At 35.2% G+C, this 27,070-nt stretch overlaps 1 protein-coding gene across 2 annotated transcripts in view; it reads right to left on the reverse strand.

Annotated features, from left to right (window-relative positions):
- Positions 1 to 27,070, reverse strand: part of LOC136979295 (CTD small phosphatase-like protein 2) — a 90,389-nt gene that overhangs the window by 54,550 nt on the left and 8,769 nt on the right. For both annotated transcript variants that reach the window (XM_067275237.1, XM_067275238.1), the window contains exon 6: positions 7,538 to 7,688. In XM_067275237.1, the coding sequence (XP_067131338.1) occupies positions 7,538 to 7,688 (151 nt within the window). The remainder of the gene's footprint in view (positions 1 to 7,537; positions 7,689 to 27,070) is intronic.

Consider the following 27,070-nt stretch of genomic DNA (forward strand, 5'->3'; position numbering starts at 1 on the left):
TACAAAGGAATGTCTGTGGAAATATAGACCTCCTAACACAGTTAACAAGGTAATTAAACTTAGCTGGAAGATAACCTGTTACACACAGCACAGTTGAAATAATTTGCAGCTCTTTATTTACTAATGCTTGGGTGGATGAAACTAAGAATGCTCTTCGTATGAGAGCCAAAATAGTTGAATTTACAAAGGACGGGGATTGGAAGGCAGTGGAAGGAACAATGTGTGGTAACATGCTAACATTGGAACTAAAAGTATTACCTCAATTCACTCCTCACATCCACACTTATGAAATATATATGGATGACATTTACATCATCTGGAGAAATAAACCAGATATAGAAGTGTGAGATCCCAGGCTTCAGTTTTTAAATTTTGTTTAAATAGTTAACGTTTAGTAGAAGAGAACTTGTAGAAGAAAAATCAGTCAGGAAGTAGTCAGACAAACTTTCTTTCACACAGCACTCTGTCCAGTGAAAGTTAGTCACCTCTCAGGAAAAAAGAGAAGAAAAGGTCTGATTGGTCGACAATCAAAGCTTCATCTGACATTGCCATTTTGGGTAGTGATATGAGTCAAAACAGACCAAAAACATATAAAAAAAAAACCAACCAAACATCATTCAGGTCATCGCTTCCAATTTGTACAGTCGCCACTGCCAATTCAGATCATCACAGTCGTTGTTGCTGTTGTTACAACCATGGTACAGATCGTCCAACTCAGGTCATTGCCCTATTGTCATGGAAGATAGATCCATCAAGAGTGAGACTCAACATCCACTTGCTTATTGACCAGAATTACAACAGTTAATGAGAAAATGGAACTTTAAATTCATTGTTAGTGGAAGCAATTCATCCCAACTTTGAAGGATCTTATCATCATTAAAGGCATCATATAACTTAGAGGTATTTATCTATGCCCGACTAATTGTAAACTCTCTCTCTCTAACCCCAGGTTCAGTTGTTAAGATTGAAGTTAGAAATAACATATTTAATAGGAATAGTGTATGTTTGATAAGAATATTGTGATAGAAGATTATTGTTAGAATTGCTAGAGATCTCAGAATTTTTGTATGTAGTATTCTCCTTATATATTTTCTTTGTATAATAATCAAGTATAATCGCATCTATAATCACAAATAAATATAGTTATGTTTAATATAAATATGATGTTCAGTACTTCTTTCCAGACCACTATCTCTCTAACTTTCCTTCCTCCATCTGCCCACATTCAGCCTTGTACACGACTGTCACACACAAGTTGTGCAGGAAAAATGTAAATCAAAGGTTTCTGTATTTGCCTTAAAATACAGTAGAGTCAGAAGCCTGATAAGGGGTGTTTCGAGCATTTCACAGAAGCATTTATAAAAGGCATAAATGATAATCCTTTATCTTTTCCTGTGTCTCAAACTGGACCAGTCCAGCAATACACAACTTCACTTCTTGGATCTACATGTATTATTTCAGGAGGACAACATTTGCACTAACATTTATTACAAACCTGACCATCTGCCATTATTTAAACCAGCAACCTCAAAATCCCTATGCTTATAAAATTGCTGAATTTAGATCACAAAGAGAATTTAGATCACCTATTATACTGTCCTGATTATACAGACACATTGAAAGAATTACAATTGTGACTAAGCACAGTTACAGAGAAAACATCCATAATTTGGCAAACAGATAAGAATGGGAAAAGCAGAGTTTATAACACAAAAGGGAGGCAGAGCATTAACAGACACAATAACAATACTTGCCATATCATGGTCAAGTATGAATCGCATATACAAAGAAATGACACATTATAAAAATGCCAAAATAGTATACATACGCAACCCCACTATATATAACTTATTGTGCAATGGCAAACATACAGCCAACCAATTCCATTTACTGGAGTATATCGGATTCCAATAACAGACCAAAGTTCCACTGTGACTTACAGTACATTGATTCCACCACCTGCTCTCTACAAAAACAATTTATGGAACAATATCGTCAACAAAACACATTACTTTTCCATCCATAATTGCCTCGGACAACATGCAAGACGATCTACAGAATACCTCCATTGTTAGGCGAATTAGGCAAATTGATAACATCAGGCTCATGAGGCACTGGAAATTTATAAAGCCAAAAAGAAGGAGAAGAGTATTAATTTCGAACATGAGAATCATTTGTCCTATACATAGCAGACATTATTTTAGAAGCTGTAACCAAATGCAATTATAACAAAAATATTAAAGCAAAATTATTTCACAGAATATCCCATCGAAAATGTTTTTAGTATTTTATTTACAGTTTGTGGCCATTTCATGCATGTTATTGACTAATTTTGTGATACTCATGCCTCACACCAAATTTAAAATTATAAATGCATTTTTTGAATGCATTTATAATTTTAAATTTGGTGAGAGGCATTAAACTGTACATATTTGAAAATGCAATGATATTTGAAATGCATTGATTTTAACAATATTTGGAAAGTATTCCAATTCAAAACCTTTGACCTGAAGATCCATGGAAAGGATTGAAAATGTTGGTCCATCTGTCCATAATTATTTACTGGAGTTATTTAAAGCTCCTGAATTAGCCTAATTCACTTTTTGTTCTATTAAAAATATTTTAAACTAAAATTTGTAAAGATAAAATTAAGTTTATAATATTCAACTACTGAATACACCGGGTTGTATATATATATATATATATAAAAACCTTACTTGAACCAAATAACCAGAGTAAATTGTTTCTTAGGTGCAAACGTTTTCGACACCCCTTCTGGGCTCTTCTTCAGGCATTCCAAATCTGTTGCTAGCTGTTCTTTAAATTTTAAAGCTTCTTTAGAACGTATTCTGTTCCATATTCTTAATGCGCCTAGAGCGTCGAAAGGGTTTCAAAAACGTTTGCACCTAAGAAACAATTTACTCCGGTTATTTGGTTCAAGTAAGAAGGGGGTTTTTTTTTTAATAAGCTTATAATAATTAAATTTACTTATCTTTTACATAACACTAAACTACTATATCTTATTTACAAATATAATAAACAAGACAAAGCCCGATGTGTATATAATGAATTACCAACAGTGTGGCACAACTGGCAAGCGCACCACACGGCAAGCAGAGATTGTGGGTTCGAGCCCCGCCCTGAGTCAGTTCTTTTATTCCAGAAGGTTCTAAATTATTTAATAATTTATTAAAATTATAATTATTAATTTAGTTAAGAGATGGCACCTAACACCTCCCTCTAGTGACAAATTACTTTATATTAATCATTTCATTAGCCGAATTATAGCCTGATCTTTCAGGTGATTGTTGTAATTCATTATATCTTATTTAAGTGTGAAATTCTCAAAATAAAATTACGACAGTTCTATTTATTTCAATTTTTTTGTTTTATACAAAATTAAATTTTTATTAACACATACATAAAGGAAGATTTCTAACTTGGTTAATTTGTTTACATTAGACAAATCACCTTTCCAAAACTAGCAAAATATTTTAATTTTTAGTACACGAATTTCAAAAATTCAAAAAAAATATATTTAAGTACAGTACATACTGTTCTAAATAGTTATAGATTCCTGAAATCAAAATAATTTAATTAAATGTTTAAAAAGATCTAGCAGAGAGTTACTTAACTTTCCTAACAACAACATTTAAAACTGCATGCAGTGCCATCTGTTACTATATTTCATTAAAAAAACTTTTCCTATAATTAATTATTATAAAATGGCAAAAAGCTTAATTTTTAATACAAAATGTAAATGCTGGTAATGATTAAAATCTTCCTTAAGTCTGACCTCATTAGAGATACAACACATGAACCCCTCTAAGATCTGTCCAAAAAGTTCAGGTAATTTAATATTTTTGTGAAAAATTCTATTTAATTACCATATATTTCTGCAGATAAGACGATAGTTGAATCATAAAAAAGGGCCCCCAAAATCCGGGGTCGTCTCATAGGACAGATACAAAAAAATTAGATTGAAATTTATATAAATTAAAACCATTATAAAAAAACAGACAAACCGTAATTATTTACTAGTAGAGAGTAGGGCTTGTCCACAAGATAGAATAACCCATACAATGTTTTTGTGAATAGTCAAGGTCATTACGTGAATGCCTGAATCAGTGCGAATGTTTGCAACAATAGTAAGGCAGAAAATAAAATTTGTTCGTTCAAAAAATTACAAATAGGACATAATTCCGTATACGCTATACAGTATTATTAGCCAGATAATGATCGCCGACCTAAACTAAATTCATAGGCCATTGATAGTTTGGAGATCGTCTTATAGGACAGATATATGCTAAAACTATAAAACTTTGACGAAAATTTATACCTCGTCTTATCTGTGGAAATATACGATAAATATAAATATTGTTATTTTTATTTAATATAATTGTTTTTAATACATCAATTAATAATTCTTATTATTTAGAACAACTTTAAACAATAATTTGTTTTAAAAATTAAAAAACAAACTGAAACAGTTAATGGTGTCATCTAGTAAACGATTCCAAAATTTTTCAATTTCAGATTTTAGGTCATATATGATTTAATACTGCTTGCAATTGGCATATACCTGACTAGATATAATGCTCCAAAAATTTTCAATATGGCTCAGGTCTGGGCTTCTAGCTGGCCACTTCATGACATTAACATTATTTTTTGTAAACCAGGTTTGAGCTGAGTGAAACACATGAATCAGGACATTATCTTGCTGAAATAACCAGTTACTTTGAGCAATTTGTTCTGCACAAGGTTAAAAATACTGTTGAAGAGTTTGTTGATAAGTTCTGTGTTTTGTTGTCAAGAAATAAATGCAATTGAAGTTTTTCCACCATATCCAAATGCTGCCCAAACCATAATGCTTCCTTTTCCTTGTCGTCTACTGAAATATGTCCTAGGTTCTTTTCTAATATCATGCCAACAGAAGGCCCACAAACCACTCTGGCTGTAACTTTCCCTAGAAACATCTCAGCATATTACTAACTTACTAACCTACGCCAGGTGTTGCCAACGTCAGGAATCTGATATGGCATACACAGAAGAAGAAGAAGGCCCACCCATCAGGACCATCTAAATTGCACTTTTTTCCATCACTAAACCTACACTTTTTCACTGTTCTTTCCATGGCATATGTTTTCTTGTCCAGTATAACTTTGTCTCAATGTATTGTGGTTTTAAGGGAGGTTGTTTGGCCATTCTTGTTGGTGATGATTCTTTAATATATTATAAATGGTGTTTTTACTTACTTTATGAACCAAATCTACTGCAATTTTTCAAACAGATGTAGAATTTGAAGCAAGCTTTAAAGTTCTCCTTTCATCATGTTCAATAGTCACTTTTTGTCTTTCAGAACTGGTTTAGGTTTCCAATTTTCATCTTTTTCAATAATTGTATATATTCCTGAGGTAAACTTGTAGCAATTTGATTAACACTAGCACCTTCTGCTTTTCTTTTTCAAATGTAAACCACATCATTTTCAATACAAGACGTTTTCTTATTATCCATAAGATGCTTCTAAGACCGTCTTATGGATAATAAGAAATCGTCTTGTATTACGTAAAGATCTTTATTTTCGAAGCTGTTAAACATGTGATTCCGTTCTATTGTGCATATTTTAAAAATCATTCCAAATGGCTGGATTGCGCTTTTAAGAATCCTTTCAAATGATTCTTTGCCTGAAGAAGGACCCAGGAGGGGTTTGAAAATGTTTGCACTGACTGATGGATTGTGCATCACACTGGTTAAAGTTTTTATAAGCAGTGTTATATTTAATATGTATAGAGTGTTGTTTCTCTTTACTCTGAATAGTTCCATCTTTTGGAAGATATAATTTATATCTTCCTATCCAGAAGTTTCCAGAATGTGTTTTTGATTTCTGCAACAGGAGGGCATATGTCTTGACAGCAGTTAATGCTAGTTAGTGCTAGCTGTAGGCCTGTAATTTTTAGTCTTTTCTTGGCGGCATGCCAATTGGCTGCCATTATAGCTAGAGGGGGTTTGAAGCTGTATGTAATGTACAGTACATGAAAACATGATGCATCAAGACTGTGCATGTATTCAACCATTCCAGTTACATTCATTTCCACACGATGAAATAAAATAGCATTTTAAAAATTTTTTTTAAATGTTATGTATTATATGTGCTAGTCCTAACTAAAGAACACTTATGAATAGATCAAAAACATTTTTATTATAGTAAAATACTACTGGAAATCAAAAGGTGTGTTTCACTATATAAGTCTTTTTAATAACCAAAAAATTTTAACCATTAAGTCCTGTTCTAATAATGAATTAAGAATTTAATACCTTTTTTCAAATATATTAATCAAAAGAACTAGTGGACAGTTGCAATACTCATGGAATAAAGCATTGAATAAAAATTGTTAATTTAGAATTAAAAATTAGAATTTAATGTCTATTGAAAATTACTTGTAATCTGGACTACATGAAATAAATTCACTCCTAAAACCAACTATATATCAATAAATGGATTACAAAGTAAATATACATTTAAGATTGTAAATCCAATAAAACAAAAGCTCTGATTAAAAAAGAAATAATTGAGGTACAACTTTGAAGTCACAATACAATGGTAGATGATACAATTGTTACATAAAAGTGTCCATACATCACTTTATAATAAAGTGCAGAAAACTCACATTAGATGAAGCTATTTATTACAGCCATACATTCTTTCATCATAGATGGGTCATCAGTGAACCACTTGACACTGAACCACTGTGAAAAGTTTATCAATTCCCTACACAAATGATAACAAATTTTCAAACTCTGGAACCCAATATCTTCAGACCAGATCATTGAATCCAAAAACAAAGTTTATTCCATATCTGCAGATCTACCCCTTATCATCTAACATCTGATTCATTAAAATCCATCAAGAAATCTAGGAGTTCAGCTAACAAAAACCTCCTTTGCATAATATATATACATCTATCGCTCATATATATGGTGTTTTTACAAGATTCTGAAGTAACGTGATTGACAAAAGAAAACTAATCCACTTTTCATGCAATTGATTTTTTTACACAGTGAAAAAAAGCTTATTTCAAAATTTTTAAATTTAACTTTTGTTAAAATTGTGCTATTGTTAAACTTACTCATCTTGTTGAAAGATCATTTATCTTTTTTATGCACAGTACAGTACTGAATCATATTATACATCAGAGAACACTGTATGTTGATTTTATGTTTCATATGTTACCTTGTTTACTATATTTATGTACATGTATTTATGTACAACGTAAATGAGAAATGCTTTTAGAATAAAAAAGTTTGTGTTTCTTTTGTAAATTACTTATTGTTTCATTCCATTAAAGTTGTGAATCCTGTCAAGTATTTTTCTACAGGATGTATGTACTGTACTTTTTTATGAGATTTTATTTTACACTGCATTTTTTGGAACATGTCCACCATGCAAAAAGTGAGACAGATATACAGTACATAGATTTCCCCTTGCTAAAATGATTAAAACTAATCTTTATTTGTATTTTAGTAATATTTTCCTTACGGATCAAAACTATCCCATTCCTCAGCAACTTCTGCTTCTTCGGGCGACGGATATTCTGCATTATAAACAGTTACATGGTGCGCACACGGTTCAGAAATAGGCAATGGTTTCTTAATTACATCATCACCTTTTAAGCTTCCATTCAGATTTCCTGTATAAAATACATATATTGCATAAAGTAAATGAATAGTAATTTAATATGTACAAAATATCGAAACTTTATATTTAAAGCCAAACAATCTGCCAAATTATCAGGCTATTTTTAGGCTACATTAATAATTAGTTACCATTAATTCAACTAGAGGTAGGCAGATAAGCTGCCATCTCATATTAACTTTAATTATTATAATGTATTAATTATGCTTTATCACTTTGGTTACTGAATTTTTTATTTAAAACTGATCTAAAATAGAACACATTTATTCAGAAAATTATTTAAACAAAATTATAACGTCGTGATGCAAAAACAAGTTTATTCTTTCGAAGTTTAAAATTTTGAGTTTTAAAAGATTGTTTAATATCAATAAACCATTACAAACCAAGCAAATTAACTTTATAACATAAATGTTGGTTTAAAGTGGAAATTATATTGAATGAATTTGGTTTGTCTAGATTGTATTTTAAATCGAAGGAAGTTGGCAACATAATATTTAGTAATGAGTTATGTCTTTGATAATGTGTTAAACCAGGATATATTAAGTTTGTCTAATTATAAATATTGGATGATATCAAAGGATTTTTCTTTTTCTTTTTTCAAATCAAGCACTCCCCTACTTATGAACATGTTAGGTTCCCAGGATTTTGTTGTAAGTCAAAACTAACCTAGAAAAGTACATTTGTACACAGAATAACCACTTATTGTTAGTGTTTGATACTTCAACATACTTATTAGAATACATTACACTCGTTTACCCATTTGCTACTGCTTAGTAGCGACGGTTCAATTCCAGTTTTTTCATCTAACAAACTTAGTTTTATAGTGTCAAGTTTAGTTTGCACAGTAACAGAGCCACACTTCTTGCATTTATCTCCACTGCTAAATTTAATATTGTTTTGGACATATTTTTGAACCATTAATCATAAAAGTTAATAAAAATTTGCAAACGATAGCAAAAATGCCTAATGTTGGAATAACTACATTATTGACTTTGATACCTCCTCAGAAGTGGTGATGAAACATCAGAATTAGCACAAAAACAAAAAATTACAATATGCAATAGAAATAAATCCACATTAATTATATATTAAAAATGTATTACTTATTACTGGCTAAAAACTGACTTAAACACTAGCCCACTAGTGGTAAGAAAACTTCAGAATACAAGTGAAATTTAAATTTTAGACATACAGTCAAAAAGTTTGTAACACAAAGCAAGGGAGTGCCTGTAATTCTGGGCAGTACAGTCCAATGCTGTTTCACTATCTTCCATTTGACAATTTTGCAAGCAGCTTCAGTATCTTTAAGGCCCAGCTTAAAACAGTGCCTCAAAATTGACAAAATTTCAATATTTGTATTTGCCATTTTAACACCTGAAACTAAGGAAAAACCCACTTACTACTGATGGTAAAAACAAAGCAATATATGCACTTTCTAATGAGATATTGTGTTTCTATACAATCCAATATCTATACATGCAATAGTCTTAGAAGTATAGGTCTATTCAAAAACAAAAATACTTTAATACATCCCAATTGAAGTGATGAATTCCAGATACCCATTTTTATACCCAAGTCCTAAGGTATTCATTTAAAAGAATATGTATACTTGACAATTGTAAACAAATTGTTTATAAAACAATTAACTTATAGAAAATGATTAAAAATCTATTTAGATGTTTTTAACTAAATGTTCATTCAAATGAATTATCGTTTTCTATTTCTTTAAAATCAGTTTTGCAAACTAAAATTTTTAATTAGTTAGAAAATTGTTAATTAAAGAAAGATAATACAGTGGTGGCCAATTGTTTAGGATCATTTACAATTATTTTCAAAACCGAGTTCTGTAGAATTTGAAACCAAACAAATGAAACTAAAATTCAGGAAAAATATTAACTTTGTTTTCATGTGATAAAATTATAACCTTTATTTCATAAACAAAACATTACTTTTACTCAAGCAATGGATGATGTGCAACAAGTTCAATTTATTCCTGGACAAATATTTAGGACCAATAACAAAATTTAGGAAAAAAAACTAATATTTTGTTGGATAACCAAAATTTTTTATTACAGATAAGCAATGACGGGGCATAGAGTCTACGAATCATTGCAAATGTTCAGGTGGGATGTTTTTCCAAGCTTCTTCAATTGCCACAAATACCTCGTTTCTATTTCGGTATTTTTTATGTTTCAAAGCAGATTTTACATCATTCCATAATATTTCAATAGGGTTTAAATCTGGTGATTGGGCTGGCCATTCCATTACCCTAAGATGATTGTCCTGAAACCATTTTTTGAAAAGTTTACTGGTGTGCTTCGGATCATTGTCTTGTTGGAAAATCCACTTCAGATGCAAATTGTCATCAGCAAATGGCAGCATTACATCTTCCAGAATTTGTTTATATTGAAATTGGTCCATTATCCCATTTATGAGGTGAATGGGTCCAATTTCATATGAAGAAAAACATCCCCACACCATTGCATTTCCACCTCCAAACTTTACAGTGGGTTGAATACAATTAGGAAGAAAATTTTTTGTCTTCTTATGTATTTGCGACCATCACTACCGAACAAATTTATCTTCGTTTCATCCAAACACAGCACACACTGCCAGTTTTGACTTGTCCAAATCAAGTGTTCACGAGCAAACTTCAGACGAGCTTGTGTATTTTTCATTGATAAGAGTGGCTTCTTCCTTGCAACTCGCCCGAATGGATTAAATTCATTTAATTGACACCCAATGGTATGGGTACTAAGTTCAGGCAGTCCACATTTTATCATTTTAAATTTGAGATCAGTTGATGTTTGTGTGCAATTTTTACTATTCTGTGAATTCTACAATCTGTGTATTTGGTGGTTTTCCTCAGTCTTCTAGGCTTAGGCCGATCCAAAAGACATCCAGTTTCTTCCCATAGCTTCACTACACAAATACGTGATGTTTTGCTGCACCCCAATGTTGTTGCAATTTTGACATAGCTGATATTTTTACTTCAAAGACTTACAATTTTTTGACAAAGTTCAGGACTCAAATTCTTTCCCCTGCCCATTTTGAAGCAGAAAATATATATTACTTTAATTACATTTCAATGTTTTGATATGTTATAGTAAGTTTCTGGAATGTACTTACTTTGTAGGATTTATTGTGACTGGTCCTAAACTAATGACCAGATGTATATGGGTGTACTGCTAAACAACTCATAATTTTTCTGCAACAAATTATGCAAATTACTTCATGTTCTACAAATGTCTAATACAAATACAAACAATTTATTTTTGCATAATTGTTTATTTATTTCCAGTTTTTTTTGTATTTAATCAATGATTTTTGCCACAATCATGTTTGGTCCTAAACAATTGGCCACCACTGTAGTTTTAAACCTTATCTTTTTAGAATCATTAAATAAAATGTTTTAAAGCCAAACAATCTGCTGGATTATACAGAGCTATAATATGGCTACTAATTTATAATTATCGAATTTATCAAAAGATGGTGCTGTGGCATGATGCCATAATTTGTATATAGTTTATAGGTTTATATTACAATTTTTTTTTCTTTCTTCATTTCATACCTATCAACTTCCTATTGTTCTCTATTTCTTTGTTCCCCAAAATTTGAGAACTTTCTACCCACACCCAAATCCCAAAGGTGTGGGAGGTGAACAATGGGTAGAAGAAGGCCCTGGGGCAATCTGAAGGGAGACAGAGCCACTTTTTTGGTAGATGCTAGAGAGACCAGACAGATCAAGGAGATACTCTCGGTCATTTTGTTAGTAGAAGACAAGAGTACAGAAGCGCGGTGTTAAAGCCAGGAATAAGATAAGGAGACAATATAGTAGAAGTCTTTGAGGTATTTTGCTGAAGGAACATCAAAAAAGGAAAATTCGAAGAGAGGTGCAAAGACTGCCCGAAAGTGGAGTAACGATCTGGCAAGCCAAAGGAAGTTAAGTCTACCTGAACAACCGAGGGAACATTCAAAACAATCATATACCCCTATCCTATCTCTCTTCCTCCATCTATCTATGTTTGTCTTTTATCATTTTTATATAAGTAGGTTAAGGTAAATTTAAAGAAAACGCAGCACATGCTTGCATAATTCGAAACTGATATATTGGATAACTCCAGGAGTCTAAAGGATTGTAACAAAGATTTTTATTACAGATTTTGTATATATTTGTGTTGAAAAAAAAACTTTTTTGTTGGGACTTGCCTCAGAGTTGGAACCTGTATCATTCTAAAAATCTTATGTTCACACTCGATAATAAAGTTTTGTTCTTTGTATTATATCCTGTCATCATTCAATTAACCTTGAACATCAAAGTGCCTAACACTTACCTCTAGGCAAAATTACTGAATATTTAGTAATGTTATAGCCCAATATAATATGGCAAATTGTTTGGTCTTAATCAAAACTTGGAGAATAGATATTTTTATTTAATAGAACATTTTATAAACAATTTATTTCCCAAATGATTGCTGGATTATATCGGGCTATATTAATGCTACTATTAATATAGCCAATATAAATCTGGACTGTTATTAGAATTAACATAGCCTGATATAATCCAGCAATTGTTTGGAATTAATCTTAAAGATCAGGTTATTCAATGTTTATATCTGTAAAATAATTTATTCTATCATTAATCCAAAATACTAAAATTATGACTTTGATAAGAAGTAAACTAGCAATTAACACTAACTAAAGAACATCAAATTAGCTTTGCTAGCAAAAAAAAAAACCTAGGTTAAGTGATTTTTTTAAACCATTCTCCATGATTTATGAGACTGATCATACACTTGGAACTATAAAGGATGCATCTGAAGAAGATAAAGTTGTTGCTGATTGTTTATTTGACATTTCTAGTATTAACATAAGATCTGCCTGAGATCCACTCAACCAGTCCCAAGTCCAATAAAAGAGAATTGGTGTCAGGAAGGGCATCCAGCATAAAGCTTTTGCCAAAATCCAAATCATGTAGACCATTAAGAGAAACAATGTAGAACAAGCCCCAAAGGCAACATGCAAGGACTTTGCCTGATTCCTGTAAGAAATGGGCTAAGACAACCATATCAAGAGTGCATATGGCTAAAGAAAAAATTGATGTCCTGAGCTTTGAATTGGTACCTTAATGTGGTTACAATGACAGAGACAAGTAGAGTGATGGAAAGGAGAAAAATACTAGTTCTTTGTGTGCATGAGACAAGATGGAAAGGAAGTAAGGCTAAAGAGATTGGAGAGGCTTATAAGTTCACAGAAAAGAGGAACAGTGTTGACTGAGATTATTTCAAATGGTAAATTAAAAAAGTGTGTGTCTCAAGTTAAAAGAATCTCTAACTTGGTTAAGATAGATTTGATGGGTAGTCCCTTGAATATTTTAAGTGCTTATACACCAAAGATAGGATGTGATCAAGATGAGAAGGACACTTTTTGGACAGACCTGGAAAAATTAACAAGTAATGTGCATGGAGACAAAGGTTTGTTTGTGTATGATGATTTCAATGGTCATGTTGGTGAGACAAATACTGATACAGATAAAATGCAGGAATGTTATGGTAAGGAAAAAATGAATGTTAGAGGAGAAATAATTGTTGAGTATGCTATAGAAACAGATTTTGCAATTCTGAATACCTAATTCAGGAAACGATTAAAACAGAGGATAATTTATTATAGTGGAGATAGATCATCACAAGTGGACTATATACTCCTCAGGAGAACACATCTTAAAACAGAGACTGTACAGTGCTGTGTGCTGAGGCAGTAGCATCACAGCATAAACCAGTATATACTGTAAATCAAATGTAGGAAGAGCAGTAGAAACTATGTAGAGCTCCAAAGATTAGATAGTGGAAGTTAAAAGAACCTGCACAGAAGAAACAGTTCATAAAGAAAGTGAGGAGACTTAATTATTATGCCTTTTTGTCCTTTCTAACTCTATTTAAAATTTATTTTGTATACTAGTACATTCTATATATTAACAGGACTTATTATACTGGAAAATTATGGATGCAGATATTTAGTCTTACAGATCAGAAATAATGTTCTTTATTTAGTTCACCTGAGACACTATATGCATCCATTCCAGTATAATAAGTCCTGTTAATATATAGAATGTACTAGTATACAAAATAAATTTTAAATAAAGTGAGGAGACACTTGGTAACATCAACTCTGAAGGTGATTTCAATTGTGACACATGGAGCAGAGTGGCAAAAGAAATAAAAAAATACTGATGATATCCTTGATAGAATATCTCAAAAGACGAAAACATTCACTACTTCCAAAACTGGCTGTCTGAAATGAAAAAAAAAAAACACACACACACACACATATACCCAAAAACAAATAAAAATATTAAATATATTTACTAATATGAACATTTTTGTCCATTTCCAACAATCATCATACGAGGGTTGTCCCAGAAGTTCCCAACCTGACATATAGATGGCAGTAAGTTGTCTGAAAAAATTACTGTTGTCGAAAGTATCAACCTTATAAAGCTTAAGTTTGAAGTTTGAAGACGCTACGTTGTTTAGTATTTGTTTGACAGCAATCAATAGTGAATAATCTCAGTGAATTTGTAAACATTGAAAAAATTGGTCATCATTGTGTGATACAATACTTTCATTTGAAAGGTTTCAGTCCAACCAATATTAAAGCTGAGCTAGATTCTACTCTGGGGGAGTCTGCTCCCTCATTTACAACAATAAAATATTGGGTGGCAGAGTTTAAACGAGGCCGTACGAGCTGCCAAGACGAACATTGCAGTGGTCAACCAAGTGAGGTGACCATGCCAGAAATGGTGAAAAAAATCCACAAAATGGTATTGGATGACCATTGACTCAAAGTGCGAGAGCTAGCAGAAATGGTAGGCATTTCAAAAAGTGCTGTACATCACATTTTGACTGAAAATTTGGACATGAGAAAGCTGTGCGCAAGATGGGTGCCACATTTGCTCACAATTGAACAAAAACAGCGTCATGAGGATGTTTCAATCGAGTGTTTGGCGATGTTTCGCAACAACAAAGCCGAGTTTTTGCATCGATTCATAACCATGGATGAAACATGGGTCCATCACTTCACATCTGAGACAAAAGAACAGTCGAAACAATGGACTGAAAGGGGAGAATCAGCTCCAAAGAAGGCAAAGACTGTTCCATCTGCTGGCAAGGTCATGGCGTCAGTTTTTTGGGATTCGCATGGGATAATTTTCATTGATTATCTTCAAAAAGGAAAAACAATCAACGGCGAGTATTATGCAAACTTATTGCAGCGCTTGAGTGATGAAATCAAGAAAAAACGGCCACATTTGGCGAAAAAGAAAGTGTTGTTTCATCAAGACAATGCGAATCGGACCGACTGTCCTAGGACTGGTCAGACGTGTTTTCGTGAGCTCCGATTTTCGCGAAGTTTTTCCTTGGCTATCTTTGTAAGTGTGTGATATTATACATCGCTGGATTTGTCTTTAGACGTTCTCTCGATTGGTGTTACTCTTTTCCGGATCGAACGTTTCATTGGAGAGATAGGAGCCCCGAAAATTCAAGTTTTTCTGTGTCCGCCATTGGGTTGTTTTCCACGGGTGAGTGGATTGGATATATATCACTCGATTCAGGGTTTTTCACGCTTTCTAATGGTGTGATTGGTTCGTTTTTCCGTTTTCTCGTTTACTTTTTATAACGGCTTTTGTTCTCACTTTTCGGACCTAATTGCGGGCCTCTCGGGCCGCCGACGTGTTTCATATTTTATTGACATCTTTTTTGGTAAATGCGCTACTTGACCTGTAATTCTCAGGTTCCTAGCTTCTTCGTTCGTTCGAGTTTTATTAGCACTTGCAAATTTACCGTTAACAAAGAAACACAGGTCATTTACCCGACCACGTGTCACGACCATTATACACCTAGCTGACCCTAATTCAGCCTCTTGTTTGTCGGTTTCTCGGGTCCTAGTTGGGTCGTTTATTGCGTCTTATATATCATTCGATTCAGTCTTTTTTGTACTTTCTAACGGTGTCATTGCTTCTGTTTTTTGACTTACCGTTTTTGTTCTATATCAATCTTTCCTATCTGCTTTACGGGCCTAATTGCGGGCTTTCTGTGTCGCCGGTGCTTCTGATACTCTACTGGCGTTTACTACGTTTTGTTCTCTCCACGATTTGCAAATTTCAGGCTCCTAGCTCCTTCCATTGACATCTTATTGTCGCAGTTATACTTGCATTCACCTAACTGACCCTAATTCGTCTGATTGTTTCGCCGGTTTTCCGGGTCGTGGTTGGTACGTTTCTCTGGCTTTATATATCATTTGGATTCACTTTTTTTTTTTTTGTGTGTGTGTGTGTGTGTGTGTACTTGCGAATGTCTACGCGAGGGTCTCGTAAACCTGGGATCAAGCAGTCAGTATGCAAGGGCTGCAGTCATCACCAGAGCCTGACTTCCTACAACAATGAAGTCCTGAAGGAACTGAAAGAGTACATTAATGACAACAAGGGCTCTAATATTGAAAATAAGCGCAATGTGGATTTTATAATGGGATGTTTTGACAGAGTTGTTAATTATCTCATTGAGAACTCCTCTGGAAAACTTCTTGTAGAGTTGAATGAAAAGGTAGACGCTCTTATTGAAAAGAATATGACTAAAGATGTTCTATCCTCTCAAGAAGCTGTTTTAAAAAAGCTGACTGCTCAAGGGCAGTCAGCTTTTTTAAAACAGCAGAAGGCTTTGCCTCCCAAACCAACTGCACTTTTGTACAGTACCATCGCTAAATCTGGCATTGAAAGAAGTGAGGCACGTAACATCAAAACCCCACAAGCACCAAGAGATGTTTTGCTGATTTATGGTAAGGAGGAAAATCAGACAAGCGAATCTGTGCGCAAAATTATACAAAATAAGATTAAACCCTCGAAATTACATATAGGGATTGACAAAATCAGAAGAATTAATAGCGGTGGATTGGCGGTTGAATTGGAGGGCCGCGAGGACGCTGCCATTCTAGAGCAATGCATTAAAGAGGATGTCCCTGAACTAATAACAAAGAAACCAATGAAGAGATGGCCACATCTGGTTGTCTACTCTGTCAACAGGAACATACCCAAAGATGACTTAAAAACCTTAATTTATAAACAAAATAGTAGCCTCTCCGAGCATTTCTCCGAGGAAGAATTTCTCCAACAATTTAAGATTAAGTTTAACATGGGGAAACGGGAAAGTCCATATAGAAACTGGGTGGTGGAAGTTTCTCCTGAACTGAGGAAACACTTACTAAAGCTAACAAAACTCAACATCGAATGGTCCCGCTCCCGTGTTGCCGACTTTTGTCCTATATTGCAGTGCTTCAGATGCTGCCAATATAACCATTCCACTAAAAACTGCCCACAAAAAGATCCTACTTGCAGTCATTGTGCTGGAGAGCACTTATACAGGGACTGCCCCAATCTGGAAAAGACACCTTGTTGCTGCAACTGTAAACGGTATAAAAATAACCACGACAATAATCACAATGCTCGGGATGGCGATTGTCCTATCAACTTAAAAATCAAAAACAACTTAATCCTTCGCACTGATTATGGATTTTAGTGACCATAATTATATCAGTTTATTGCAGATAAACCTAGGAAGGAGTATTGCCGCCACTTCTCTTCTCAGTAACAAGATCTTAAATTATGATCTGATCTTGGCACAAGAGCCGTACTGCAAGAACTATTCTCCAGCATGCCTACCCACATTCTGCCCAGCTCTAAGGACAACAGACGCTTTTCCATGGGCAACTACTCTTGTGCCTAATACCAGCCTCTCAATTCTACACCACAAGACTTTTACCAGTAATTACATCGTTACAACCGAGCTGATGATCAACAACTCCAGGATTATCATCTGCAATATCTACTTCCCCAATGATGCTAACTCTGTGGACTTCATTAATAATCTCCAAAATATTATTGATCAGTTTAGGGACACCCCCCTGATTATTGCTGGTGACTTTAACGCCCACTCTCCCACTTGGGGTGGGGAGAGGATAGACGAGCGTGGTGACCTCTTTGAAAATTTTTGTTCTACCAACGATTTCCTCATTCTTAATAACCCACTATCTCCACCGACTTTTTCATCACACAGGGGCGATAGTTGGATCGACATCGCTGCCTGCAGCAGTGGGCTATTTCCCAGGATCCAGGATTGGAGGGTCCTCGAAGAGGACAGCCTCACCGAGCACTCTTTTATTGAGTTTAAGATTCTTACTGACAACAACAGTTCCCATCCTATTGTTAACCCACGGCTGTCTTACTGCTGTTCTGGTGCTAATTGGGATGGAATGCATGATTTTCTGGTAGCTCATCTTGTGGACTTTTCTTCGGATGACCCGGACAACACTAGACTCCAAATTAATAAGAACATTGACATAATCAATGAAGCCTGCAACAGGTTTATCCCTAAGAGGACAATTAAGAGAAGAAGGGTCCCATGGTGGACGCCTGAACTTAGCCAATTAAGAGAAACTAACAGGCGACTTAGAAAGAGGTATCAGAGGTGTAGAGACGACTCTACCAGGCACACTTACAGGGCTGCATTCCTTGACAACCAGAAGTATTACAAACAGGCCATCAGAACTGCAAAAACTGAGAGTTGGAAAAGGTTTTGCACACAGACGTCAAACAACCCCTGGGGATACATCTCCAAGATGTGCACGAATAAATTAAGGCATACTAAAATTCTAACTGCTTGCAACACTGAGAGTACTATACCTAGTGACTTTCTCCATACTCTGAATGTACAAATAAACGCTTACTGTCCCGATGACAATCACATGGACGACACTGCCTGGCAGAAACAACTGCGCCTTGAGGCCAACGCTCCATCCAGATCCAACCCTATGCCTCCCTTTACTTTTGAAGAAATTGAAGATGTCTTCTCTAACCTGTCTAGGGGCAAGGCCCCTGGGCTAGATCAGATCACCAGCGAAATTGCTAAGCATATTTGGAACATAATCCCTCAACAACTGTACAACCTGTACAATGCCTGTTTACGCTATGGGATCTTCCCTGAGAGTTGGAAACTAGCCAGCATAGTTCCAGTCCCTAAGGCTGGTTCCTCTTCTGAGACCAGACCCATTTCTCTATTGCCGGTCCTTGGCAAAGTATTGGAACGCCTCATTTATGGTAGGCTTTGCTGGTACGTTGAGCACTACAATCTCCTGAACGATGCACAATATGGTTTCAGGCCGCAACGGTCTGCAGAGGATGCCATCAGGATGGTCGTTGATACAGTTGACCAACTACTTGATGATCACAAATATGTCCTGGGGATAAGTGTCGACATTTCTAAGGCCTTCGATACAGCTTGGTGGCCACTTGTCATTCATCAATTAAGAGCTATCGACTGTCCCGCTAATATATTCCACCTACTTCAGGACTATCTCCGCAACAGAAAAGCTGTACTTCATTGGGGACAACACTCCGTTCAAAAGTGCATTACAAGAGGGTGCCCGCAGAGTTCTGTCTGTGGGCTACTCTTATGGAATATCACTTTCAACTCTTTTCTTGGGGAAAGTTTTGGCCAGGATAAATTATACGCCTATGCGGATGATGTCATACTCCTTATGGGTGAGCGTTCTCGTGCAGATCTGGAACACAGGGCCAATTTAATGCTTGGAAAGGTCAATAACTGGGGCACGGAGCACAAGTTGCTTTTTAACCCTGCGAAAACTAAGGGTATTGTCTACAACAGATCGGGCAAGCCCAATCTTTATCGCCGCCCCCCCACATCAAAATGAACGGTAAAACCATCAAGATTGAAAGAGTGATTAAATACCTCGGTGTGATTATGGACCACAGGCTGTCATGGGATCAGCATATTGAATTCATAACTAAACGAACTGGACTTATTACGCAAGCCTTCATGCAGGTTGCGAGGAATAGCTGGGGACTCTCCAGTGAAGCTATGAGCACCATCCATGACCACATATATGTTCCTATGATTACGTACGCTTGTGGCAGTTGGGGGTGGGCTGCACAGAAAGTGCACCCCAAAAGAAAACTTATCTCTTCACAAAGAAAGGTGTTGCTACTAATTACTAAGGCGTATCGCACAGCCCCCACTCATAGCCTACAAATTTTGGCAAGAAAACCCCCCATTGATCTGACCATCTCCATGAATGTCAAGCTGCACCATGCCAGATGGGGCCTCGACATTCAAACCAATGACAGATGCATCCATTCAAGTGCCATTGAAAGACCATACCGATATTGCAACATACCATGTCCTGGGACCTACACCAAGATAAAGTCCTCCTCCCTACACCCGGCCAAGATTGAACTATATACTGATGGTTCCAAAATGAACGATAGCATTGGCTGCAGCTTCGTTGTCTATGAAGACAGCAGGGAGATTCATCACGACTGCTTCCGTTTGGACAGGAACTGTTCTGTTTTCCAAGCGGAGCTCGTAGCTTTACGCACGGCAATCTCTTGGAGCATTGCTAACTATGCTAATACCTCCATCCACATATATACCGACTGCCTATCTGCTTGTAACATCATTGGGAGCAACTCGCTTCATCATCTCGCCTGCGAGATCAGTGACCTCGTTACCAATTCTAACAACCATTACAGCATCTCCTGGACCCGTGCCCACCAGGGGACGGTAGGGAATGAGAGAGCCGACTTCCTAGCCAAAGTCGGCAACCTCTAGTAACTCAACCCCTATCATTTACAACAAAATAAGTAAACGGTGTCTACGCCACATACTCTGGACAGAATGTCTTCAAATCTGGCAGAATAATTGGAACCACAAAAATAAGTGCACGACCTACAAGTTCCATTCCCAACATACAACAGTTTTTCTCTCTTAAATGGTTCACCCCTAGTTTTCCAGCGACTCAGCTAATAACCAACCATGGAAAGTTTGCCTCATATTTCTACAGGTTTACTTCCAGCGACACCAATCTATGCCCGATCTGCCAGACTGAAGATAACAGCGCTCATTACATCTACGATTGTATCACCCTGGAAAAAGAGAGACTAGACTTAAGGCTTTTAGTAGAAGATTCGGGCCACACCTGGCCTTGTGACTACAATGTGATACTCTCATCTAAAGAAATATATAAGGCCTTCAGTAGGTTGGCCAAGAAATTCGTTGAACTCTCTCTGGTGATTGTAAATAATTAACTACCCAGCATTTTGCTATTAATTTGTAATATACCATTAACTGTTCATTATCTTATCGTGTTTATTGTCTCACTGCGTCTTGCTACTGTGTTGTCATTCTATTGTCATCCATACAGATTATTGTCGTGTCAATATTTATCATTGTATTGTAGCCTAACTAATGTCGTGCCAATAACTTGTTAACTATTCTCTTAATGTAATTGTTTGTATTATTATCTGTTCATATTGTATCACGTTTACACGCACCATTTATCTTGATAGTCTCTAAGTTTACCCTCATTTTTATAATCAACACGTAATTGTGTATTATGTTCTAATGTATGTCCACTTTTGTTTATTGTATATTCTGTTTGTATTTGCATCTGCTGTATATCAATCAATTTTATGTATTTTCAACCCTGGTAAAGCCTTTCGCAGGGCCAGGAATGTACTCACTTGTACGTATTAAATATTATTGTATTGTATTGTATTGTATCAAGACAATGCACCAGTTTACATAACCATTATTGCAATGGCCAAAATCAGAGTTAAGGTTCGAATTGCTCCCTCAAGCACCCTATTCGCCAGATTTAGCCCCCTTAGATTATTTTCTCTTTCCAAACTTGAAAAAATACCTCGGTGGTAAAAGATTTGCCAACAATGAAGACGTTGAGTCTGCAGTTGATGGCTATTTTGAGAAGCTCGACAGTTCTCACTATAAACAGGGTATCAAAGCTATTGAACATCGCTGGGAAAAGTGTATCGAGCTAAAAGGAGACTATGTTGAAAAATAAAGATACGTTTTTCCAAATTTTTTGTGTCTTCTTTGTTAGGTCAGGTACTCCTGGGACTACCCTCATACTAAATGCAGAACTGAACAATCTTCGAACAATTGAATATGATAGTAATTTTCCTTTTAATGCTGCTTTGGAGATCTGAGTAGTTAACTACATGTTTAGTTTCAACTAGTCTTAACTAGTACTAAGTTGGGAAATAGTTAACTCAACATAGACAAACAACTCAACTAAAACCCAATACTTTTGTTTGGTAATTTATTATTATTATAGCTGTTATACAGGGTGGGCCAGCGAAAACGAAACGGCAGAGTGTTCGTGTTCGTCCAAGCAAATCGCTCGGACAGGTCGATTTTATTCTCGATGGGACATCTTTTGCAATAATGTTTTTGCGATTCTGAATACAACAGACAACAAAAAAATTTAAAAACTCATTTATTTTGTATTAACTAAACAAACATTTATTTTGAAAAAAAAATGTTTGTTTAGTTAATATTCAGATTCGCAAAAACTTTATTGCATAAGATGTCCCCTCGAGAATAAAATCGACCTGTTCGAGAGATTTGCTTGGACGAACACGAACACTCTGCCGTTTCGTTTTCGCTGGCCCACCCTGTATATCCCAATGGCATATGGCAGTGGTTGTCTTTATTAGCATAGTTTTTTTTTGTTTTTAAACTCTTTCTGCCCTGTGGGCACTAACAGGGCCTCTTTTTGCAAGCCCATTATGGGTTCAGTCAGGCCCACAATGGGGCAGCCAGTGGTGAGAGACAGGGCCAACATATCCAGACAGACTGCCCCCGGGAAAATTCCTGGTGATTTTTCGACTTGTCCAGATTCGATCCTGGGTCTCCCAGAGCAGTAGGCTGCCACCTTGACCACTCAGCCATCCGGCCAAACTTAACATAATTAACTATATTGAGAATGGTTAACTACATAGTTTAATTACACTAGTAGTTAAACTATTGCCCAACTCTAAAGAGACATCTGTTTAAAAAGTATCTATTCCTTAAAGTTTCAATATTTCCCCACTTTTGACAGGCCATAGTCAGTCCAGGACATAGCTATAGTGAGGTGTCACAAGTGACAGGCCACAGTCAGACATGAATGACAGTTCTAACTTCTTCCTATTGGCCTTGCAGCAAGTGCTGCACTGAAATTTGGTCACTTGGCACTATGTAAGAGCAAACCTCTGAACAGTAATTAACTACAAGTTTGGGCCACTGAATTGCAGTCCTTTGCTATGTGTCTGAAGTCATAACATCTGTAGCATCAAGTCAAAACTAGAAATTCCTTTATTTGGTTTTTTGTCCAACCCACAAGGACTTTGCCCCTTTCTAAAAACCTTTTGAACAGAGAAGTCATTAGCTCACAGACCCAATTAAGAACTGAGAACTAGTGATGTAACGAATAGTATCTTCGGCCTCAGCCAAATACCGAATATTCGGCTAGGAGCGTGGCCGAATATGGAATATTCGGCCAAACTATTCCGCTTGATTAACACATGTACGAAAATTGGCGCACAAACCGCATTATGGCAAGGATAGCGCACCCTGCTCTCTATTGGCACGCTGTCACTATGATTTTTTCTTCCAGTAGGTCTAAATTATTTTAATTAATTAATTAAATTATAATTATTAAAGTAAATATGAGATGGAGCCTAATGTCTACCTCTAGTGCCAAATTGGTTTATAATTTATGTAATAGCCGTAAATAGCTCGATATGATTCGGCAGTTGTTGGTATTTAGATGTAAGTTATAACTTATAAATTATTTTATTTGCAATCGATCATTTTAACTCTTTAATTAAGCACTAAATTTTGTTTTTACTACGTATTTGTAGACTGAATAGTACCCTAAGGATATACTTTAGTGGGGACATATGATCTAGTTCATGAATGGAGAACCTGCAGCCTTAAGGCCGCATGCGGTCTTTTTGGGCCAACAAGTGTGGTCTTCTGCGGCCTGTGATGTAAACGTTAATATATATTTTTTAAGACCTTTATTTTTTTTATAGTTATTATACATAAATTTGCAATACACAAACGCATATATAGACTGTCTTTCTTTTATTACATAACTTTCAAATTACTTAGCGGCCTAAGCCTAAGGATAAAATGACAAAAAATTTCAATGCGGCCTCTATAAGGAACGATGAATTGTAATGTGGCCTTCATGAACAAAAAGGTTCCCCACCTCTGGTCTAGTTTCTCCCCAGTTGTGGAACAGTTCAAATATATTATTGGGGGGTTTCTATTTGTGAAGTTTTGTGATATTTTGTTGCTATTGTTTTTGTCAATATTTTTAAAATTAACATGATTTCAAATGTTATCTTTTGCATATAATGAGAAATGCTCATTCTTTGCTTTATATATAAAATAAATTATATATTAGTTACTCATTTTCTAGAAATAGATAAATAATTCTTTCATTAAATACGATAAGTTTCAATAAAACGTTTCGTAAATCATTTTTAAAATATCGTAAAAAATATTAAAATATACACGAATACGAATATAACATAATTAACAAAACAATAACATTGATGCCCGATACATTCTAACCTACACGCCATCAATGCCATAAGATATCGGGCTAGATAAAGGCTATAATATTATTTAATTACGAAATAATTTAATACTAGAGTTAGACGCTATTTCTTATTAACTTTAATAATTATAATTTAATGTTCAGCATTAATAAAAGTTACCAAAATGATTAATTTACTGTGTTTTTGTTATTTCTTACTCCTGTTTTTAGGTATTCGGTATTCAGCCGAATAGTGATTAAATATTCGGTATTCGGCCGAACAGTGAAAAATAAGCCAAATAGGCCAAATACCAGGTAGTAACCGAATATTCGTTACATCACTACCGAGAACCATTTGCCTTTCATTGAGAACTTACATTTCAAATTGTTGGTCTGCCTCTTCAAGTTTTTCTGGACAGATATGATCTCTGTCAGTTTGTCTTCGCTGATGTCTGACTTGACAACATATAAGCTATTATAAATCTAGGCTGGCAATCTAGGCAATCAACAAATGACTGCTTCTTTCAGTGTCTGCCTGAATTGACCTTTCTGTCAATTCTTTTTGAAGTACAGGTTATAATTAAAATTGCCCTGCTCAGACCTGTATAGAGTCCATTCTCGTTGAAGTATTTTGATGAATCTTGGTATGGACCAACAGGAAAAGGAAAATGCAAAAAAAATAATTAGTTCAAATTTCTACCACTAGGTGAAAAAATGCCACAAAGAACAAGAACCACAAAATGGAAACACGCAAAACGTGTTATTCACAACATTTGTTTGATGTGCAATCCATTTGCATCAATCACATGTTCAAAGCACCCTACAGCGTGTTCAACAGTAGCCTGATAGGTTTCTTGAGAAATTGCAACAATATGGCATGTTAAGCCAATACATCACCAACTGCCGTAGATAATCCGGCTAATTAGTCCGATTATCTACGGCAGTTGGTGATGTATTGGCTTAATGTTATCGGGTTTAGTGTGATGTTTATTTGAATATGGCATGTTATGCTTGCTTTCAATTCAGGCAGAGTTTGTATGCCTCATCTATAGACACGATCTTTCAGCTATCCCCACAACCATATGGACTCTGCCTGAATTGAAAGCAAGAATAACATGCCATATTGCTGAAATTTCTCAAGAAACCTATCAGGTTACTGTTAAACATGTGATTGATGCAAATGGATTGCACACCAAACAAATGTCGTGAATAACATGTTTTGTGTGTTTCCATTTTGTGGTTCTTGTTCTTCGTGTACCATTTTTTCACCTAGTGGTAGAAATTTGAACTAATTATTATTTTGCTTTTTCCTTTTCCCCATGATCCATATATAACATATATATCAAGTTTCATCAAAATACATCAAAGAGAACAGGCTCTGTACAGGTCTGAGTAGGGCAACTTTAATTATAACCACCCTGTACTTGGATATCTCATTGAAATGTGACCTCAAACAGGACACCATTCCTTCTAACCTGGCAAATATTTTTGATACCCACTTTAAGCTCTGTGGGATTTACATATTTCTTTAACCCTTTGATGAATGGGTTTACTGGTGCACCCTCTCCTCCCAGAAAAAGTAAGTTTACAACAAATGTAACATTTATTATAAAAATTAAAATCTTCTCTTCTAATTCATATTTTTAATAAACTAGGTAGTTAACTTACACTTATGGTGAACGTCATGCCAAAAATTTTTACTGATTGGAGAGAAAATTCACACAAAAAGGCATTAACTATTGTTTAGCTGTACATTTATTTTCTTACAAACACTTTCAACACAGTAATAGACATTGTCCTCAAGTAGATACAGAATCGTACCAATTTCAAACCAAATTTTAACTTAAAATAAGAATGGCATTAACTGTTTGGAACTTTAAAACATTTAGAACAAGAAAATTTTAAAACGTGAGTTTGAAAAATGCATAACAATGAAGCACATGCACCTTAATACACAGAGTAGGTGAAGGGCATAGGAGCAGAGCTAATATTGATGCTTTAATCACATGTATAGATTAATCCAGATTCCATGCAAATCCAAGGTGGGGGAGTTGCAGGACAATAGCAACTTGGTGAAAAGGGCCTCCTGAACGTACACTTGGTCCTCTTCATCACAGCATCTGAGCATCACAACCAGGTCCCAAAGCGAAGTGTATTGGTGTTGCAACACCATCCTGGCCAGCTTAGTGTCACACTTTCCCACCGCGACAGAATTTTGGTGCTCGGAGATGAGGGTAGAGATCATTCTAATGGTCGCCCCTATATAATGGGTGTGTACACCAGACACTGGATTTTCTAACAAAACTGATTAAAAACCCGACTTTTCCAGGATCAGCACTGCATCTCTCATTACATAAGTCTCTTATATTGATGCACTGCATTCTTTAATTCATCTAGTTCAAAACAATATTTATTGGAATTAATCGTTTGGTTGTTGGGTAAAGCTCGTAATAAAAAACCCTTTTCCAATCCCACCAAACTGAAATCATTACTTTTCTGGATGCAAACCAGATTTAATTTGCGGCACTGGAGCATCACCTGACCTACTCCAAGATCTCTTGCATTGAATATTGTTATAAATGATCTATTTTTCATCACCTGTTATTAATTGCTTTAAAAATGGATCATCTTCATTGCATTTTAAAAGTGAATCACAAACAGAAACATGTTCAAAATAAGGTTTCGTTCACTTAACTGATGGGGAACCCAAACATCATAATGGGGAGTGTATCCAAAGCTAGCCGAATGTCTGATAACAGATGTTTGGGATACTTTTAAGATGTCAGCTATCTCTCATGTTGTTTTATGCCAATCATTTTGAATTAAAGTTGTTATGGACTCATCTTATATGGCCAAAGGCAATTCTGACCAAGTTGCATCTTCAAGAGAAAAATCTTCTACCCTAAATTTTGAAAACCATTTCTG

Source organism: Centruroides vittatus, unplaced genomic scaffold, assembly GCF_030686945.1.
Source record: "Centruroides vittatus isolate TY-2023 unplaced genomic scaffold, ASM3068694v2 contig_602, whole genome shotgun sequence".
Taxonomy (NCBI): Eukaryota; Metazoa; Arthropoda; class Arachnida; order Scorpiones; family Buthidae; genus Centruroides; species Centruroides vittatus.